At 46.2% G+C, this 15,407-nt stretch overlaps 5 protein-coding genes across 5 annotated transcripts; 3 read left to right on the plus strand and 2 right to left on the minus strand.

The window, feature by feature from the left end:
* Positions 1 to 5,357: 5,357 nt before the first annotated feature.
* Positions 5,358 to 5,920, minus strand: MYCFIDRAFT_78046 (uncharacterized protein; the record flags this gene model as incomplete). Its single annotated transcript, XM_007930737.1, has 2 exons — positions 5,358 to 5,614; positions 5,734 to 5,920. The coding sequence occupies 2 exons, from the start codon at positions 5,918 to 5,920 to the stop codon at positions 5,358 to 5,360; spliced, it is 444 nt and encodes a 147-aa protein (XP_007928928.1).
* Positions 5,921 to 7,373: 1,453 nt separating this feature from the next.
* Positions 7,374 to 9,173, plus strand: MYCFIDRAFT_31653 (glycoside hydrolase family 32 protein; the record flags this gene model as incomplete). The annotated part of the gene is made up of 1 exon (XM_007930599.1): positions 7,374 to 9,173. A coding segment is annotated over one exon (1,800 nt), but the record flags the coding sequence as incomplete, so codon positions are not given.
* A 769-nt stretch (positions 9,174 to 9,942) lies between these two features.
* Positions 9,943 to 11,306, plus strand: MYCFIDRAFT_56710 (uncharacterized protein). The gene is made up of 2 exons (XM_007930671.1): positions 9,943 to 10,618; positions 10,673 to 11,306. The coding sequence occupies exons 1-2, from the start codon at positions 10,059 to 10,061 to the stop codon at positions 10,923 to 10,925; spliced, it is 813 nt and encodes a 270-aa protein (XP_007928862.1). The 5' UTR covers positions 9,943 to 10,058; the 3' UTR covers positions 10,926 to 11,306.
* Positions 11,307 to 11,730: 424 nt separating this feature from the next.
* Positions 11,731 to 12,795, minus strand: MYCFIDRAFT_78050 (uncharacterized protein; the record flags this gene model as incomplete). The annotated part of the gene is made up of 3 exons (XM_007930738.1): positions 11,731 to 12,074; positions 12,141 to 12,233; positions 12,630 to 12,795. 3 exons carry the CDS (start codon positions 12,793 to 12,795, stop codon positions 11,731 to 11,733), a joined length of 603 nt encoding a protein of 200 aa, XP_007928929.1.
* A 1,482-nt stretch (positions 12,796 to 14,277) lies between these two features.
* Positions 14,278 to 15,018, plus strand: MYCFIDRAFT_204534 (uncharacterized protein). The gene has a single exon (XM_007931086.1). The coding sequence runs from the start codon at positions 14,322 to 14,324 to the stop codon at positions 14,910 to 14,912; it is 591 nt and encodes a 196-aa protein (XP_007929277.1). The 5' UTR covers positions 14,278 to 14,321; the 3' UTR covers positions 14,913 to 15,018.
* Positions 15,019 to 15,407: the final 389 nt, after the last annotated feature.

A 15,407-nucleotide genomic window follows, 5' to 3' on the forward strand; every position in this document is an offset into this window, starting at 1 on the left:
TTAGGAGTTTGTCCTAGAGACGCTGTATTATTAGAGAATTTTGTTTGGAGATTTGGGCTTAGTAAAACAGTCCGCTAGCTGTTTGTTAGTAGTGACGAATTCGACACTAATCTTTCCCTAGGCATACTGTTCTCTATAGTAGTAGTTCCTAAGGGAAACGTGCCTCGACCTCTTGGAATCTATGTAGTCCTTAATAAGGGAAATAGCTAACTGGTTGTCTACCTAGATATAAATCCTATTGACTTCTTCCCTAGTAAGTAGTTGAAGCTCAGTTATCAAATTTCGGAGCTAGCAGATTTCTCTATATACTTCTATTAGAGCAATATACTCTACTTTAGTGTTAGAGAGCACGACTTCCTTCTAGAGCTATAATCTCTACATAATTAGAGTATTATTAAGAAGTATAAGGGCGCCTAATGTTGATCTTAATAATAAAGGGTTACTAGCAAAGTCTACGTTAGAGTATGCCTGAAATTCCAAAGTTTTCTTCTTTCTAAAGACAAGTCCTTTGTCAACTGTACTAGCAATGTACCTCTAGAGATGTTTAGCAGCTATAATATGCTTAGGTCCGGGATTCTGAAGGAACCTAGCAAGGTGGTTGACGGTATAGCTAATATCTAGTCTAGTTTGGTTAGCTAGAAACTGCATTTCACCAATTATAGTATTAAACAGCTAGTAGTCCTAACGGTTATAGGGGGTTGTAAGAGGCTCGTAAAGCTTCTTAAGTGGATGCTTTATTGGCTTATACTAGTCTAAGCTATGCTTCTGAAGCTTCTCTTTAGTATAGTGTATCTAGGAGATAGTAAGGTTTCCCTCCTTGTCTTCCTTTAGATAAAGGCCTAGAAACAGGTTGGACGTAACAATCTTAATTGTGTACTTCTTACGAAGACCTTCAATTAGAGCATCGATCTTTGCCTTAGAGGTTCTAAAGATTTGGAAATTATCTATATAAAGGAGGACAAGAATACTATTACCTTACTATAGGTAACAGTTACTCTTTGTCCTGCTTAGGCTAAGTTGACGAAGAGTGTCTAAAGCATTATAGTGCTAGAGATTAGCAGCCTGCTTAAGGCTATACAATCCTTTTCTAATACGGATAATCCACTTTAGAGGGTGCTTCTTAAACAGGTGCGCGCCTTCTAGGGGTCTAATAAAAATCTCTTTATCTAGAGGGGGATTTAAGAAAGCAGTCTCGATATCAACCTATCTTCGCTTCTAGTTTTTGTTTACTAAAAGCCTAAGGACAAGTCTAGTAGTAGCTACTCTTAGTATAAGAGCGTAGGTGTTAATATAGTTAAGACCTTGCTTCTGTGTAAAGCCTCTAGCTGTCTATCTTGCCTTATATTTGTTAATAGAGCCGTCTAGTAGGTATTTAATCTTAAAAACCTATTTTCCTATTAGAGGTGTTCTACCTTTTAGTAGGGATTCGGCTAGAATCCACTCGATTGCACTAGACTTTTCAAGAGACCTTATCTCTTTTGTAACGGCTTTTCTCTATTCATCCTAGTTAGGCCTTTTTAGGGCTTCAGCTAGGGTTGTTAGGTCAGCTAGCTTCTAAGCATCTTTTGTAGTAGCAGCTACAGCAATCTTAGTAATCTTGCTATAGTTATGCTTAGCTACGTGCTTAGCTACGGCTCTGCTAGACCTAAGTCGTACTTCGGCCTAAGGAGGGTTTAGCTAAGGTAGGTTAGGAGCCCTCTTTCTCTTACTAGTAGTCTTAGGGACTTAGAAGGGAGTGATTGGGGTGTCTTCTGGTTTAGCAGTATCTGTTTCTTAAGTGTGCTAATTTTTCTTAGGAGCAGCTTCCTACTAGGCAACTAGTAGTTCTAGTTAGTGATCTTAGAGTGTTGGCTTATTAGCTGTAGGTATTGGCTGAGGTGGTATTCCTTGCTTAAGTGTACCTTACTCCCCCTAAGCTATAAGGGAGTCTTCCTAATCTTCCTAATTATAAGCCTGCTAAGGCTAAGGGATGCTACCTCCAAATAGCTCCCCTTAAGGTTCTAAAGAGTGCTAAGGTGTTTAGTTATTACTAGGGAATAGTGCTGGGATTCCTAACTTAAATGAAAGGTTAGACTAGGTTTCAAGTACCTAAATAGTCTCCTAAGGGACAGCTAGTCTTAAATACTCCCCCTAAGCTTAAAGGGTACTTAGAAGCTTAGTGAAATTGTCTTTATAGACAAAGTCCTCGTTGAAGGTAACGTATAGAGAGAATCTGATGTTATGTTGCTATACGCCATCCTTCTAGTGCGGGTTCTAGAGCAGATAGTTTGTTGATGAATTTTCTTAGAATCCAATAAACTAGTAAACGAAAGCTCTTAGTGCAAATTTCTAGGAGTTAAGTCGTTTAACCCCGGATTCGAGGTATTTGAATGCCTTATAGCCAAACCGTCTCGTCTTAGATAGGTCAATATCTGTACTGCCGATATTCAAGTCTGATTCGAAAGCCCTAAGTGGAACTTCCTTAGTTCTTAAGTTTACTAGTCTATTGGTTAGGTAAATCGAATGCATTACTGCAAAGCACTAGTAGTATATTAGTAGGCTAGAGTCAATTATTATTGCTCTTGCCTTAAGCAGAATCGTCTTGTTTAACGACTCTATAATGCTATTCTGCTCCGGTATATATAGTGTAGACACATCCTATCTAATGCTAACTTCCTCTGTAAAATGTACTAGATCGTTGTTAGTAAACTCTCCCCCGCTATTACTAAAGATAATCTTAGGGATTTTGTTGTATTACCTCTTGATTCTAGCTATCTAGTTGGTTAGCTTATTACTACTTGTTACCTTATCTTTGTTTCGAAGTAACAGACCCTACCTGAGCCTAGTTTTAGCATTAGTTAGGATTATAATATACCTATTTCTAAACAGATTAAATGGTTGTACGCTAACAAGGTCAATATAGACTTCGTTAAGGGCTTTTTTTAGTCTAGTTCTATATTCTCTTAACACAACTCTTTAAGCTCTCGAGAGCTTGTAGGTCTTATAGTGCTCGAGTTTAAATGTATCAACTTCTTCTAGGCCTAGAATAGCTTCCTTAGTAGCTGTTAGGATCTTGTTGCCGACGTAGCTAAGTCTCTAATGCTATCTCAATGTGTCCGCTCGTAGTCTAGCGATAGCTAGGGCTAACAGCTGCCCTTTCTAACTCGATTCTAAGTTTGGTTTTGAAGCTAAGCCTAGCATTTTGACTTTAGCGTCTTTAAGGGCAAGTACTCCTTATACTTCCTTAACTTTTCTAATTAGCTTGCCTTTAAGTATTAAAGTGCCTAAAGGTCTGTCTAAGTGAATGCTATATTTCTTCTAAAGGCGCTCTGCTAAGATTAGGTTACAATCTGAGTTCGGGGAGTAGAGGACGTCTATTAGAGTAATTGGGGTTTTCTTTCCTTTATAGGTTAGGAAGATGTTAACAGTTCCTAATCGTAATACACTTAATTTTCCTACTGCTTAGGAGAACTGAATAGGCTTAGTTAGGTGCTTAAGATCGCTGAACTAGCTCTTGTTCCCTATAATGTGCAGTAATGTACCTATATCCTAAACTTTTATGTTAGCTGTTAGGTTCTTAGAGCTTGCTGTAGCTAGTCCCGGCTTTGCAATAGCTCCCCCAATTAGGCCCCTACTAAGGCCGTCTAGCTAATAGTCTCCCTTATCTTCCGAGTTAGAGGAGGAGTCTGATTCATCTTTATCATTGTTAATGGCACTACTAGATTTGCCCTTTCCTTTGCCTTTACCCTTCTTGCCTTTGTCTTTGTCTTTGCTCTTGTCTTTCTTTCCCTAACTAGGTAGTACTATATTAGGGTGTTGCTTATAGCACTTAGCGTTAGTATGTTTATGCTTATACTAAGTGCACTAGTCGTCATTATTGCTAATAGCCCCTCTAACAAGCTTTAAGCCGCTAGATAACTGTCTAGGAGGCTTTTCTCTCCTTAGGGACGTTATTATTGCTTTAAGGGAGGAGTCCTTAGCTTTAGGCTTATTATTATACTTCTAGGATCTGAGCTATTCGTAACTAGAAAGGCCCTAAATAAACAGCATCCTAATAAGCATATTAGGCATCTTAATGTCTAATGACTTTATAGGCGCTTCTATTATTGTAACTAAGCTAGCAAATTGTTCTGTCGATGTTTAGAATCTATTAAACTACTGCTGAAAAGATTCGCAGTACTGCTAGGTGTTCGGATTAGTAAGGGGCATCCTAATATGCCTAATAAGTTTGATAGTATCAAATATGTCTACGGTTACAATAGGCTTATATAGAGCCTCAATGTAGTCGTATGTATCCTTAGCTAACTTAGGTGTATTACCGAAGTCTAGTCTAAGAGTAGGGTCGAGTCTAGCAATAAGTATGCCTAGGGCTTAGATGTCTTTCTTTTTCCAATCCCTAAATATGTCTCTATACTACTAATCGGCTAAGTCCCCTATAAACATGCTTTTTAGAGGTAGTTTTATTTTATTAGCCTAGTTAAGTCTATGGAATACTATACTAACTAGGTCCTTTTCTAGAAGGGCCGCCTAGAATATAAGCTTCTAGTCTTAGAAGTTGATCCCCTTCCTAAGAACCTAATTCTCCTTTACTGTCTTTATCTAATTAGTGTCCATCGTTCCTAGCTGCCTTTTAGTATAGTGCTAGGCAGGGCTTATAAGGGACACTTACTAGGTTTTAGTCCGAACTAGAGCTCTTAACTAGGTACCTAATAGGTCTAGATAGCTAGCTCTGTTTGGTGGACTCTGGAAATAGTTCTTTTGTAGTTGAACTGGACAGGTAAGCGTATACGCCGGGCTTATAACCTATTGTAAATCGTGCTAAGGATGCAACTAATTATCGGATTGACAACTATGTAACTATACGAAGAAGGATTAGGAGCCTGCTACAGAAACTGCAGTTAATATACCCATTGTGCGTCCTTCCTCTTAGCACAGGTTAGCTAATGGTATTAGCTAACCAGCATATCACCTAACTGAACTACAACACTTCTCCGCCGCGGTTGGAGGCAAATTGAGCCCAGATCAGGTGGTTCCAGGGGCATTGGCTGCCGGAAAGATTGACGCTGTGCTTCAAGGCGCATCGTTGTACTATGCTGTGTGAAAGGAGGAGTGATGGTTGGTAGGGCAGTGCGGTTGAGGAGCGGAGAGATGAGTTCAGTTTACATCCCTGCTTCAAAATCTCAGAACGCACGCGTTCGACCGAGCACGAACCATGTTGATTCCACGTCTTTGATTATCGAGATTCACCGTGGTGACGAATAAGACTGCACGACTCCGGCTACCGAGACTGTAGGAGCACATATTAAACCTGCACGTTGTTTGCTGAAAATGCATTGAAAACCTCTGATACTTTGAGGTGCTATGTGCATCTACGACCTCTACTCAATCACTGGCGACTCAGGGAAGAACGGGAGGCCGATAAGATATAGAGCTGGTACCATGAATGTCATGACAAAAGCCAGCTTGAATGACCAGACGCCATTGATCTTGGAGGCACCGTATCCGGTAAGCGAGGAGCAGAAGAAGCCGAGGACGATGATAACGTTAGTCAAAGGTGAGAGGGTGCTTTGCAAATTTGCCGGCGCATTCTCCGTCACGTAGAGGGGTGGTGTGGCAGTTGATAGTCCCACAGCAGCTTCGATACGAAGAGAACCGGAAGATTGGGTGCGAACACCAAAGCGAAAGAGGACGCCAGAGACAGCGTGACGGCAGTGTACAGCGGTGCCTTACGTCCAACCATGTCTGCGAACTAACCGGCGGCGTAGCCTCCGAAGACCTGTCCAATGGTCGACGCTGCGTTCCAAAGCGATTGCCAAACTGCAGGGATGACCCATTGCTTGCCATCGGCACAGTAGTTTCCGTAGACTTCTCTGAACTCAGGAAATGCAATGGCTACGCCACTGAGGCCGGCATCGTAACCCCATCCGAATACTGAGAGCATGCAGTATAGGCCCCACTAGCAGAGCCTCTTCTCGGCCTTGATGGCCGCCCATAGCTTGGCGAATTGTTCCTTGGGAGTGATGTCGCGGTGATTGTGAGGCATTGACTCCTCCTTGCTCGCTGTCGATGAGACAGCAGTTTCGATATGGATTGCATCGACTTTCTCGTCGATGGCTGCAACTGATGCCCTGCGATCCATGGCGAAGGCGTAGAGGCAAATGATATCAATAGATGAGTGTCCTTGTAGGTACTGAAGCCTTGATGCTTGATGAGTCTGGGGTTTCACAGGCCATGACTGGGCCCATCTTTAAGTATGATCAACATTTACTTTGTTGAGATGTTCTGGGGGGAATGGAAGTTCGATGACCATGTGGTACAGTATGAACTTAGAGTTCAGAGAATGTGATTCCGAAATGGGTGAGTTTCTCCGTCGGCAAGATTGACCCGAGATGTCGGAATGGCATCCAGAGTCCACGGGAGCTGCTTCGGCGTTTCGCAGAAGAATCGATTCCTGGTTTGGCCTATACGGGTATTAGGATCTAGCCTTAGTATATAGACTACTAAGACACTTGCCCTGTTTACTGCTCTAAGTCTAAGAAGCAAAAACAGTCTAAATAGATTCGATCTGCTTTTAGCAGATATTACTACACTAGAGGGCATATATTAGAGGGTATATAAAAGGCATATAACCGGCTAAGTAAAGCTAGGGTCCCAGTGCCTCAGGTAGGGCTTAGCGCTTAGCGCCAGCCTAACTTCCTAACCTTTCTCCCCCTCTTTTACAGACTCTATTAAATACTAGTATATACTTTTAACTATACTATCTACCTACTTATATAACCTATATTATGTACTAAGCTTTATGTCTCTAATAGTAGTAGGCTGTTAGCGTTTTTTTAGCTTTGTAGTATAGTATTTTAAAAAGAATCTATTTTATAATTCTTAAAGTATAGAAAAAACTATATATAAATATTTACTATTCTAATTTTTAAAGCTATAGAAAAGTATTTACTAAAATAGAACTATACTATGTATAAATCTAATAGTTACAGTCTATAGTAGAGAGTCTAGGTTTTCTAAGTTTTTTTGTTGTTCGCAGAATCGTAAGGCGCGTTTTTAAAGAATGGCGAGAGGTGAGGCTTGGGAGTCGCAAGGTTTCCGAGACGGATATAGTACAGTAGCTTCCCATTCTTCCAGTTCTGGCTTGCCGACATTCGACGGCAAGACTCTCGGCTTGTTGTGCATGGAGCTCATCGCGGTGTCTCTGCGGTCTTCTGTTGGAACTTGGAAGAAATGTTCTTCACAATACCTTCCCCTATCATCCCGCACAATCAGTCAAGCTGGCGTCGTACTTGTCAAAGGTGAGCACCTCAAGCTCCGAGGTTGCAGACCTCACACCTTTTTCATCCCCTTCTGAGCCAACAACCGCTCCGTCATCGCCTCCGAAATCCAAACCTCCACTTCGGCAATTGAAGCAGCTACCGGAACTCACCAGAGAACAGCGCTTTGCGAGATGGCGACCTTCGTACCATTTGATGGCCAGGGAAGGCTGGATGAACGACCCGTGTGCGCCCGGATATGATCCAAACACTGGTCTTTATCATGTATCCTTCCAGTGGAATCCCTACGGCCCTGATTGGGGAGATATATGTTGGGGGTCGGCAACGTCGCCCGATATGATCAACTGGACATTGCAAGACGAACCGTGCCTCAGACCGGAGGCCAGCTATGACAACAAAGGCATTTTCACAGGCTGCATGATCAACGGAAAAGACGGCGCGCTTACTTACGCATATACATCGGTCAATCACCTACCCATACATTACACCTTACCACATGTAATAGGAAGTGAGTCGTTAAGTCTGGCAAAGTCTTTCGATGGCGGCAAAATCTTTCGACGCATTGATGCCAATCCTATTCTGCCATCAGAACCTGCTGGTCTCGATGTGACTGGTTGGCGGGATCCTTTCGTTGCCAAATGGCCTCGCATGGCCAGACATCTCAGCCTTGACGAAGACAATACCCTATTCGGAATTGTATCTGGTGGCATTCGAGACACGACCCCAACTACATTCTTGTACGCGATAGATGCCAACGAGCTCTCCAAATGGAGGTACATTGGACCACTAGCAAACTTCGGTGACAATTTACGACCATCCAAATGGTCGGGCGACTTCGGCAAGAATTGGGAAGTCACCAACTTCACGACTCTCCGCGACTCAGAAGATCCAAGTATCGAACGCGACTTCGTCATAATGGGCATAGAAGGCTGCATACCCGAACGGAGACCCTCTGCTCCTGGCCCAGACACCCTTAGCCCATCGCGACCTTCAACAAAAGCTCAGCTCTGGTTCTCAGGCGATCTCCAGACACCGAAAAGTTCTCCCTCCGCAGGACCAGTTGAGATGACATTCAAATTTGGTGGGCATTACGACAATGGTTGCCTCTATGCGGCCAACTCATTCTTCGACCCCAAGACACAGAAGCAGATCGCTTGGGGATGGATCAGAGAAGAAGATATCTGCGATGACTTACGACACGGACAAGGCTGGAGTGGCTGTCTCTCAATGCCAAGAGAGCTTTCCCTCCAAACGCTGCACAACGTCGTCGGTACATCCTCCGGATCTGACCTGTCGTCAATAACATCTATCGAAAGGAAGCTCAACGCCGACGGCACATACACGATCCGCACTCTGGCCTCCCAGCCTTATGCTCCTCTCGTCTCCGCCCTTCGACGAAACCCGGGCGTGAAGTATACCTACCTCCCACGCTCTGACCTCGGCTCATTCACCTCCGTCCACCTTCCTGGCGGCCTGACCTCCAAAGCATGGGAACTCGACGCCACATTCTCCTCCTCTCGCTCCACCCAACACATCGGCATCTCCATCTCCCATGCCGAAGACAACTCCCGCACCACAACCCTCTTCTACGACCAACCTTCCGAGTCATTCGTCATCAATCGTCCCGCTTTCCCAGTCCTCAATTCAAGCGAACTCGTCAACTCTGAACCCGAGAGAGCTCCTTTCACACTTTTCGAAACGAAGGAAGCAGGAAGGGAGGAGTTGAGGGTTAGAATATGGAGGGATAACAGTGTAATGGAAGTCTTTGTGAATGGTCGGTGTGCGATTACTACGAGGATTTATGCCGCGGAGGAGACGTTTGGGGTTAAGTTCTTTGCGGATGAGATGGTTGATGGGATTTTGGATGTTCCGAGTCAGTTGCTTAAGGCGGAGGTTTGGGATGGGATTGGAATTTAACCGGAGGTGGTGATGGATGCAGTGAAGATGAGAGGATGGCAGAAGTATAGAATGTCAGATTGGTATGCTTTGATAGGTTGATTCGTTATGATGAATGAATGGAATGATGTTACGCCGGTCGGAAACAGCGGCTGAGGTCGTTACCATGAAAGCTGCGCCCAGTGTGTTGACCACTACGCTGTGCAGTACAGCCGGACGATGTCGTTGGGAGAGGTTCTATTCTAGGGTTCGCTGTCAGGCTGTTGCTTGGCCTAGCTTTTCTGTAATGCTCATGTTTTCCGATATTGCGTTTTCGATCATGGCCATTGGCTATCAACCTGGTCGTTCGTGTGATCACAGACGAGACCACTTCACTGTACGCGCGGCGGAGGATCTGGGAATGAGCCAGGGCTTGAGGAAAAGCCTGGTGAAGAGGACAACTTTGCATTCTGTACCACGTTCCATGGCACGTGCGGTCAATGCAGACGCGTAAGCGATTGAGGCGGAGCTGTGATTCATCGACGTTGATGGTGTTAAAATGTGAAAGGTGTCTTGATGGCAGATATGGATGGACAAAAGGGGTTGAGCAACTTGATGAGATGTTGTTCAATGTCTGTTCAAATGTTGGCTTCCAATAGAATACCCCGCGATCTCTGAAGACCCTGACATGAGGCTCAACCTAGCTCGAACCTTGACACAATCCTTGACCGCGATTTCTCCGATCTCTGAGACTGAGAGCTATGTATGTGTTTACTTTCAATGCGAACACCTTTGCCTTTCTGAAGTCGCACAGCTGTTTCAGACACTTATAAACGCCGTCAAGCTACGCATCGAACACAGCTCGAGAGACTGAGCAAACACAATCTCCCAAGAGCTCGAGTCACCCCTCCATAAACAACCACCAAGATGCCAGCCGCGGCAGCAGCAGTTGTGCCAGACTTGGCAGCTAGACCAGTCCAGAACACCATTTGCCTCTTCGATGTCGACGGTACCCTCACTCCAGCCAGACGCTCTGTCTCTCCAGAGATGCTCCAACTGCTCTCTGCCCTCCGCCAGAAGGTTGCCATTGGCTTCGTGGGAGGCTCTGATCTGGTCAAGCAGCAAGAGCAGCTGGGCACTACTTCGATACCAGTCACAACTCTTTTCGACTTCTCCTTTGCCGAGAATGGCCTGATCGCCTACCGCATGGGTGTACCTCTCGCAAGCCATAGCTTCATTGGGTGGATTGGCGAGGAGAACTACAAGAAGCTGGTCAAGTTCCTGCTCCACTACATCGCCGACCTGGACATCCCAGTCAAGAGAGGAACTTTTGTTGAGTTCAGAAATGGCATGATCAATGTCAGCCCAGTTGGCAGGAACGCCAGCGTGCAGGAGCGAAACGACTATGAGAAGTACGATTTGGAGCATGGTATCAGGAAGAAGTTCATTGAGGACATCAAGGCCGCATTCCCAGACCTCGGACTCACGTGAGTGCTTTCATATTGCTGGCTAGGCATGAAGTGTACTGACGTATCTGGCAGCTTCTCCATTGGCGGTCAGATCTCTTTCGATGTATTCCCAGTTGGCTGGGACAAGACTTACTGCCTTCAGCATGTGCAGAATGAGAAGAACCTCCCAGGCGGCGTTGACTACACCAAGATTCACTTCTTCGGTGACAAGACCTACAAGGGCGGCAATGACTACGAGATCTACGAGGACCCAAGAACGATCGGCCACTCGGTCAAGAACCCAGAGGAGACCATGGCTGAGCTCAAGAAGCTCTTTGATTTGTGACGCGACTAGATGGATGTTGCGACCACTGGGCATAGACTAGACATAATCAAAAGTTGCCTTTCATGAACGCGGAATCGTGCGCGACGTCCACAGCCCTCTCACTGACTGCACTCAAAAGGCTTTCATCAAAGTTTGCATATGGTTAAACCATAAATTAAGCATGTTCGCACCGAAAGAGCAGGACAGTTGCACCCTAGGACAGAGCAAACTGGCACCGGCAAGGACGATAACGAACACTTTTGGAGCTGGTTGTGCCGCTACTTTGGTTTCTAATGCCGATATACTAATACCTTCTGCCTTAACTATAAAATACTTAGTATAGCATCTCTATAGTATAGTATAATCCTATAGTTTACTAAAGAATTAAATTCGTCTGTTTTTACAAATTTTAAATCGTATTCTTATACTGGTATCTAACAGTAATGGAAAATTATTTGCAGTTCAAGTAAGTGCAGAGATGGATATTTTAGCCAAGCTTTTCATTTCTCTTCTGTTCATATGGCACGCTGTGTCTCTGGTAACTGCCAAACAGTAGTTTCTTTTAAGAAAAAAAGAAAGTTACAGAAACGAGGATATTCCTACAGTTACTAGTCTATACACAACGATTCAAAACAGCAATACAGTCTGCAAAGAGATATGTTCAAATCTCAAAACACGGTGTACGGCTCTTTGAGAGGTCTTGGAATTCTACCGTAGACCGCGAAAGGCAGCAACAAGTTGAGTCAAGAATTTTCGCCCCTTCCATGCCGTGAGGCATTGCTGATCTATTGATTCCGAGCGCCAATAAGCAGACCTTTCCCGCGGCTCACTGTTCCGAGTCTGATGATGATCCCCATTGCACTTCACGCTGCGCCCAAGTATACTTCCAATGGGTGTCGCTGGCCACCAGGTCGTGGAAAGACTTATGCGTGGCCTCAACCACGCAACCGGGTGAGGTCTCACTGCCCTTGCAGCAACGGTATGTCCACTCAGGCTCGTCGGCATCTCCGGAGCTGTCATCAGTCTTGTCGGCATCTCCGGAGCTGTCATCAGTCTCGTCGGCATCTCCGGAGCTGTCATCAGTCTCGTCGGCATCTCCGGAGCTGTCATCAGTCTGGTATGCTTCGTCATCTGAGTGATTTGGGTCGGCATTGAGGTTATCTTTGAGCCCTGTATCGACGATCAGCAGGCCCGGCCGAGAACTCTCATAAACCTTTGAGGGATTTCGAGACTTACCAGGATGAAAGAGACAAGGCTTCTCAAAGTCCTCCTCAGACGTAAACACAACGCCACAGAGAGCACACTGCATCCTGTCCTCTGGCGTACGCTCTATGGGCTGGGCAGGTATCTCTGCAAGCTCCAAAGAATTGTGATGGAGGACGAGCTGCAGCTCCGCTCCCATCTCTGGCTCCCGTTCACTGGACGGGGACATCTGCCGGTTTTCAGGGAGGTAACTCTCGCCCCAATGGACCCAGTCGAGACTTTGAGACGCCGATGGGCTCGTATGGCTTGACGTCGCAGATTTTCGACGCCATTCGGTACCCAAACGAACGCAAGCGACCCTAAGATCAGTCACCTCCAGTCCCTCCTTCCTTCGGACGGCTTGCAATGCTGGCAAGCCAAACACCCAGTGAAGAAAGGAATCATCTGCCTCCGGCTGCCCGCTCCTTCTTTCCCGGCAAAGCTGGAGGGAGACGGCCCGATCTTCCTTTCGAAGCACCTCACGAATCGCATTGATTTTAGTGTGGCCTTCGAGTTCCTGTTCTTCCAGCGATGCTAAAAGGCGAACTTTGTTCATCTGCTCGTCGGTCGACGGAGGAGTCAAGGCCGAAACCCCGGTTGAGCTGCTGGAGACTGGCGAGGAAGGTCCAGGAGAGGTAGGCGAAGGCATCGTGTCTGGGCCTTAGTGAAGTACACGCGTAGTGCAATCAGATCCACCTGCTTTTCTGGCTGTGGGTTGATTTGTGCGGCGAGAAGTGAAGAGGAGGTGCTGGTGCAATCAGATCCACCTGCTTTTCTGGCTGTGGTTGATTTGTGCGGCGAGAAGTGAAGAGGAGGTGCTGGTGCTTCCCAACTCCTTCTTCCCTCCACGCTTTAAATGCAACGATCGAAACAACGCTTATGTGCGATGGGCGTACAGCACACTCTTGTCCAACTTTGCGAAAAGTCGCACACCATCCCACCGACTTTTGGTACTCAACAACACATCATCAGCACATTGCTCGAGCTAGATGCAGAACCCAGGATCCGGGACTTGCGGAGACTCCCTATGTGTCTTGCTTCTCCTTCATTCGACGTCGGAGAAAGGCTTGTGCGACGAGCCTGGAAGCTGAGTGCATGGCAAGGATTGCAATTGACAATTGAGCTTGCGGAGCCATTGATCATATAGAGTACGCACGTCAAGCTAAAACGATGGAATGCATCCTCGGCCAATCCCGCTGCGACCATATGCTATACTGCTTCATTCACAGTAGGATGGCTCGCCCCGTCGGCGATCTAACCTGCTCTGGAAGGGACCCATGGCGGACCGTCTATGCACGCCACGCCTCCTTGACAGACGCACAGTAGCCAAGTGTGTCACGAGATGCCACCGCCTTTCACCCCTGGCTTTCTGTGGAAGACTGCCCGACATCTGCCAAGCTGTTGGTCGAAGAAGAAGAAATACTTCTACACACGCCATATAGAACAAGGCTTTTCGAAGGACTGACGTCGAAAAAGGCTGCATACATTGACGTATGTCAGCAGAATCGGGATGGTGCAGGTCTTAGGCGCCCGGCCGGCCGGCCGGCCGGCATTCTAAGCGCTCTCGAAACACAAGAGGCCCTGCGCAGAAGTTTCACAGCATCGGGATCCGGCACCGTGAAGAGGGAACCAGGCACCCCGGGTTGCCAGCGAATCAATGTGGGTGCTGTAGCACGAACAGGCGCACCGGAATTCCGAGTTGATCGCCTGCCCGGCAACCCTGACACATGACATGTCAAGCACGCATCTCAATCCAATTATCAAGGCCGCGGACTTCTTGTCGGCCGCCGTTCAACGCTATTATGCGCGACTTGCGGCGGTCTGTCTCAGATTTGACAGCGCTCAAGTTCATTGGCCCATCCTGGCGCTGCGGCGTTTGAACTTGCTTCATGACAACGATCGAGACGAGCTCCATGTGACGCCCGCAGGATGCATAGGGCCGTTGCCACGAGGAGGTAATCGTAGCCGCCTCGATAGGGCAGACGGTGAGCTCGGGTCTGAGTCTGTTGATGCACGGGTTGAAGGCACGCAAGATAGGGCACTATTCCTCAGAACCGTTTGTATCTCCAAACAAACGCTTGATGTCTTGCCAAGACACATTCCTAGTCGATCGAAGCACGACTTGTGCTTTGTGAAAACAGAGACTCAAATATCGTGGAATCCTGTGCGACTTCAATGTTGTTCGTGCCCTATAAGCTACGTCAGAAGGGCCTTAAAGATGCACAGCATATTGCCTCGTCTTCTTACCTGGATGATAGCCGCGCTTCTCGTTTGGATCAACAGGATCAAACTCGATCTGGCAATGCCGGCAAGTCTCGCGAGCTTTTCGCTTTCGTGAAGGTGTGCCGTTGCGTTGCTTCTGCGAAAAGTAGGCGTTTGCCAAGTCCATGCACAGTGGTGGCGAATGCACCATCATACGAAGAAACATCCGCAAGGTCCGTGTCGAGGTCATCTCACATCTCGATGGCGCGGTCAACGTTTGGGACATCGCCGGAGCCTGGAATCCTGTCTCGCTGCGCAAAGTTGTCGTCTCCGCCTTTCGACTTCCCATACAAGAAGTCCTGCTCTCCAGCACTCCATTGCATCTATGTCCGAATCTGCAGCATCGTGGTCTTGACGGCGATACCACCGAGACGCTGGAGAAGATGGCTCACCTCCACGGTAACCCATCGTGTTTCCAATGCTGATGTGACTCTCGGTGTGCTGTCATGGGACGCTTGTGCTCAAGCTGAAGTTGAGATAGCGTTGATTGTCTCCGGGTTTTAGCGTGCAAGGGTTGCAGCGGATTGCTCGCATTTACGGACATGCTCGGTAGTGGTAGAGTCGATTATAGGATCGAGATGTAGCCATTTTTGCTAGCTAAATCGGGTATACCGAGGATCCACTAGTCGGCGACCTTATATCGCAGTAGGAAGTCGTTATACTAACGAAAAACTAGCTATATAGGCATATATAAGGTATTACTAAAGGCATATAGGTAGGTTAATTTCTACGCTCTTTTTTACTATATTATAGTAGCTTATCTAGTCCCCTCTTATCTCGATATATTATAATTTTCGATACTATCGAAGAAATAGCTAAGGTTATAAACCTTACTTCGCTAGTAAGAGCGGCTTTAAGTTTACTATTAAAATAAGACTTAGAAGTAGTAGAAGACTTCCCTTAGCTAGAAAACAATAACGCTATATAAGAAGTAGTAGGTAGGAGGCAGACTTCTAATAAATATAATAGTAGTAAGCGTAAGAGACTAGTACCGAGAAT

The sequence above is a fragment of the Pseudocercospora fijiensis genome (genome assembly GCF_000340215.1).
Source record: "Pseudocercospora fijiensis CIRAD86 unplaced genomic scaffold MYCFIscaffold_7, whole genome shotgun sequence".
NCBI lineage: Eukaryota > Fungi > Ascomycota > Dothideomycetes > Mycosphaerellales > Mycosphaerellaceae > Pseudocercospora > Pseudocercospora fijiensis.